The sequence below is a fragment of the Camellia sinensis genome, chromosome 4 (assembly GCF_055761805.1).
Source record: "Camellia sinensis isolate YWXY chromosome 4, ASM5576180v1, whole genome shotgun sequence".
NCBI lineage: Eukaryota > Viridiplantae > Streptophyta > Magnoliopsida > Ericales > Theaceae > Camellia > Camellia sinensis.
This window is the reverse complement of record NC_138964.1, coordinates 164,217,127-164,222,228: the sequence shown is the minus strand read 5'-3', so window position 1 is coordinate 164,222,228 and position 5,102 is coordinate 164,217,127. Positions and strand designations below refer to the sequence as shown.

At 33.2% G+C, this 5,102-nt stretch overlaps 1 protein-coding gene across 1 annotated transcript; it reads left to right on the top strand.

Moving 5' to 3' along the window:
- Window positions 1–514: 514 nt before the first annotated feature.
- On the top strand, window positions 515–4,229 carry LOC114263507 (Galactose mutarotase-like superfamily protein). Its single transcript, XM_028204062.2, has 5 exons — window positions 515–851; window positions 948–997; window positions 1,163–1,289; window positions 3,174–3,278; window positions 3,356–4,229. The coding sequence occupies exons 1-5, from the start codon at window positions 737–739 to the stop codon at window positions 3,976–3,978; spliced, it is 1,020 nt and encodes a 339-aa protein (XP_028059863.2). The 5' UTR covers window positions 515–736; the 3' UTR covers window positions 3,979–4,229.
- The last annotated feature ends 873 nt before the right edge of the window (window positions 4,230–5,102 follow it).

Below are 5,102 nucleotides of genomic sequence, written 5' to 3'. Positions count from 1 at the left end.
TAAATTCAAAAGAGAGTTGCCACATATTTTTTAAATTTATAAAAATTTTAGAATGGTATTTTAAAAGTTTTTGGAACAATACTTTGAGTTTTTTGGATTAAGTTTTTTAAAAACTCAATTTTTTGGTTTTCGTGTTTTTTTTGTTTTTAGTGAATATTTTTAAAATTTTAAATTTTTTTTACCTTTTTAGATGAACTTTACTTAGATGTATCTAAAAAGTAAAAAATTTGGGAAAAAATATTTTATTAAAAAAATTTACTTAAAATATTAAAAAAATTTACTTAAAACAAAAAAGTGTTTTTAAAGTAAAAAAATTTAAAAAATTTTTTTAGATGTAAAAAAATTTACCTAAAAAGTAAAAAAATTTACTTAAAATATTAAAAAAATTTAATAAAAATAAAAAAATAAGAAAAATAACAAAGTAAAATTTTTTAAAAAGTGTTTTTGAAAAAACACAACCAAACAAACTGACCACATTTTATTATATATATCGTATAAATATAGATAAATATATAGGATAGATTTTTTCCTTATCCAAAAAAAAAAAAAAAAAAAAACACAATTATATCTTTTCTCTTCTTCTCTCTTGTAACTCAAGTGACCATTTCATTTCATTTCTCTCCTGAGTTCCCAAACATAGTGTAATCTTTATAACTACCCACCCATCAGAATCCGATTCCTCTCTCTCATTAAATCACTTGATCATCCATATCTCTTTATACAAAATCTGAATTACATGGCAGAGTCTGTGAAGAAACCAGAGCTCTTCGAACTCAACAATGGGAAAATGATTGTAAAGGTCTCCAACTATGGCTGCACCATCACTTCCTTATCCGTACCCGGCAAAGATGGTACCTTTTTTTATCCTTCTTATTATGTCCTCAATCTATTTTCTCAACCTTTGATTGAAACCCTTTCATGTTTCGATTCTCTGAATTTTTTTGAAGGTGAACTGGCTGATGTTGTTCTCGGATTCGACTCTCTCGATCCATATCTGGTCAGCTTGTCTTTTCACTTCTGGGTTTGTTGATTTTTGCAATCAAGAAGAGAAAATAAAACTATTTCATAATTTCTTGGATATTTTTTTACTGTTATTTTTTTAAAAATAAAAATAAAATAAAATGGTGATTTTGGTGGATTTGATTGATCTATGTTTGATCAGAAAGGTTCTTCACCTTTCTTTGGATGCATTGTTGGTCGAGTCGCGAACAGGATCAAAGATGGCAAATTTACACTCAATGGGGTTGATTACTCCTTGCCCATCAACAAGCCCCCAAATAGTCTCCATGGTATTTTCTCTTTACTCTATTTTCTGCTGAATCCTATCTAATAAACATTTTCCTTCCAATCTGATTTGGGCTCTGGAATATGGGGGAAAAAATTAATGAATAAAAATTCATTGATATTCAACTAATTTGACTTCTGGTGTCACTTTAAATGTATTTGAGATTTCATGATTGCAATCAAAAGTGGCTGAAATTGATTCTTCTTACCATCATGAATTTATTTGCTCTAAGTCCATTTGACTGTGATTGAAAGTCCAGCGAATAATCCACACGAGCAATGATTTAGACAGAAATTTGAATATTTTTGTCTACTGGGGGCAGTGTATACTTCTTAACTAATGAATAGTGAATACTGATTTTTACACAAATACAATTAGCCTAACATTAGTCTATGTTTACATCTCGGATTCATTGAGGGAAAGGGAAAGAATAGAGAAATGAAATGACACATGCCTATTGTGATTTTTCTATGGGTAACCAGACAAAATAGTGGATTTCTTGAGAGATGCTTCTTCATTTTCTTTACATTTCCCAAACAATCAACCAACCAACCAACCAACCAACCAAAAGCAAGGTGTCTAGATTGTCAAGTTTCATTTTTGATTCCTTTTATTTTCCCTTGACTAATTCAAGAACCAAACAGAGTGTAAAGTGGTGTTAAATCGTCGTTTTGAATGGGCTTTGTCTTCCAGAGCCCAGATGTTCTGCTATTAATGTTTTAAGTAGCTGCAACTGTAAGCACTGGGGTCTCATGTCTTCCAAATTTTAAAATAATTTCATGTGAAGCTTTCTTTTGCTAACCTTAAGTGAAAAATCCACAAGTTTGAGAGCAGTTTATTATATTTTTAAAAGATGTTCTTCGAGGCCAACTGTGTCTGGCCTCTAATCTATAACTTTTTTTTAATTTTTTTTTTTGTACGTGCCTCTAATTGATATTATTAATATGGTACTGTATGTTGATAGCTGTCTGTGCCAACAGTGTTTGCATGGTCTAATGGACTAATTGTCACTGGTCACAACCCATGAAAGAAGGTTTTATATAACTAACAAGTTCAATCGGTTACACCTTAAAATGTCATATTTGTTGATTTGGATAACTGTTGTTGTACTTTTCAGGGGAGGCATCTACCACATCTTGCCCCCCTTCGGCTTTATTCTCACTCTGTGCATGACTGGTGGCACCATTTGTTATAAAAATTATCTTCTCCTTATCCAATTGTTTTGTTTTGATGCATAATTTTTTTTTTCTTCACAATTTTGCTTCTGATTTTGTATGAACTATTATCTGACTTTATGGTTAGCAAAATTAGGTATTAGTATGACTAGTTCATGTTGCTCATGAACTATTATTTTGGAAAGAATGTTGATGCTCTCTCTTTCATGTAAAAGCATTTCTAAGCATAATTTTGCCTGCAAGGAAGAGAAAATAATTATATGCATGTGAAGGTAAATGTGTATATATATATGCACGAGGGTGTGTACCATAGCATTACTCATATATATACATGGTATGCTTGCCACAAGAATATTACTTTCAAAATGCATCATCATTAAGGTTTATTTTGCCTTCCCAGAAATGGGTAATATTCTTATCAAAATCCTGCTTTCCTTGTAGAAAAATCACATTTCTGGAATTTCTTCCACTTGACCAGATATATACTTCTGTTTCATTTAGCAAAGAAACATCCTGTTTGTTGTTGATTTACTTTTTGCTTTGGTCATACTCTATTGATAGAAATTACCTGCTCCATAAATTCAATATTTATAATATGTCTTTTTTTCTGTTGAAACAAATTATTTGTTTTTGGAAAAGAATATCAAGAAACTGAAAATTTACTACTTTAATCCATTGTGCTATGGACTCTTCTGAACTTTCTTCTTTTTTAGGTGGATTCAAGGGTTTCGATAAGGTGGTTTGGGACGTTGTTGAACACAAACAGGGTGAAAATCCATCCATTGCTTTTAAATATCACAGTCATGACGGGGAGGAAGGTACCTCTCTCTCTCTCACACACACACACACACACACACACATCCAAAATTAACTCTTCTGTTGCTCCCAAAAACAGGTTACCCAGGAGATGTTTCTATAACTGTAACTTACACCCTTACTTCAAGCACGACAATGAGGCTTGACATGGAGGCTGTACCTGAAAATAAGCCCACTCCTATCAATTTAGCTCAACACACTTACTGGAATTTAGCAGGTCACAACTCTGGGAACATACTCGACCATTCAATTCAGATATGGGCAAAGCATATCACTCCCGTGGATCAGAACACCGTTCCAACGGGTGAAATCATGCCAGTTAAAGGTACTCCTTTTGATTTCACAGCTGAGAAGAAAATCGGGAGTTCGATTCATGAGGTTGGTTTAGGTTATGACCACAATTTTGTGCTGGACTGTGAGGATGAAAAAATGGGCTTGAAACATGCTGCAAAAGTGAAGGACCCATCAAGCTCAAGGGTCCTAAATTTATGGACCAATGCTCCCGGTATGCAGTTTTACACGGCTAACTATGTGAATGGAGTTGTGGGTAAAGGAGGGGCTGTGTATGGGAAGCAGTCGGGGCTCTGTTTGGAGACGCAGGGATTTCCAAATGCCGTTAATCAGCCGAACTTCCCATCTGTGATTGTTAAGCCCGGTGAGAAGTATCAACACAGTATGTTGTTTGAATTCTCAGTCGAGTAGGGTATGCTAGTCTTGGAGAAGGGAAAACGTGAATAAATTCTATTCTTTTTCTTTTTTTATTTCTCTCTCTTAGTTCTTATGGGGTTATCTGTTCTTTTTTATGTTATGAGACCGGAAATAATAATGAGAAAGTTAGTTGACGTATGGTTTTTTAGAGATTGTTCTCTGCAATGAATTGCTAAGGAGAGATGATCATCCAATGGAGAAAACTTTGAGTTATACATGAATAAAGTCTGGTTGTGATGGAGAAAGCACTGGTTTTGCTTGGTGTGCTGTAAATACCCGACATATCAATTTATCAGAATTTTGGTGTCGTGTATTAATCACTTGCATATTCTTTTGAATTATATATTGCAGCAGTAATTCAAATTCATCCCCAGTTAGTTAAAAAGACTGAAGTTGGCTAGCATAGATATAATTATGTCTGCATACGTTGATAGCCTTTAGCAAAAAATCCTTCTCTCTATCTACTAAATAAAGTTGTTTCAGACAATAGCACAAGGTCTGATTTAGCTGAAAAATGCCATGGAACTAACTGATATGCTTTATTGCAGACTCTGCTTCTATGCTACTACTTAACTAGATTTTAATGAAAATCTAATTGATGATGGTTTTTGAGGTTTCAATAACATTAACTCTGTTTATTAGAAAGAAGGTTAGGAATTCAATTCTCCTCGCCTTAATCTGGGTATTATGATTGTTAGATTTTATGCATAAAATTTTATAATTTCAAGTAAGACATGCATTTTGAGACATCTCAAATTAGAAAGAAGAATAAATAAAATTCAGCTGAAAAAGAGGCAGGCATACATCAATTAAAGGTGGTGCATTCAAGAAAAATATATTAGATCAGCAACAAAATGAGCAAATCCAGTCCAGATAAACTAGCCTAGCCTTGAATTCCAATATATGAAAGACCTGCACAATATCATTACAACCCTACAACATTGGCCAGCCAGCCTGGAAAAATTCAAAGAAAGTAACAATTTTGCGATTTAGGGTTCATTCACAACATCACACACTTCTTGAGTAGGTTGCAAGAAATGAGTGAGAGGTTCTGTTATTTATTGCAATAGTCCCACAGGATAGAGAAGTAAACAAATCCACTTTTTACAGGCACAACA

Coding starts and splice junctions, on each gene's coding strand:
- LOC114263507 (XM_028204062.2), top strand. CDS start 737: ATGGCAGAGTCTGTGAAGAAACCAGAGCTCTTCGAACTCAACAATGGG. Junction 852..947: donor ATCCGTACCCGGCAAAGATG/GTACCTTTTTTT, acceptor ATTTTTTTGAAG/GTGAACTGGCTGATGTTGTT. Junction 998..1,162: donor ACTCTCTCGATCCATATCTG/GTCAGCTTGTCT, acceptor ATGTTTGATCAG/AAAGGTTCTTCACCTTTCTT.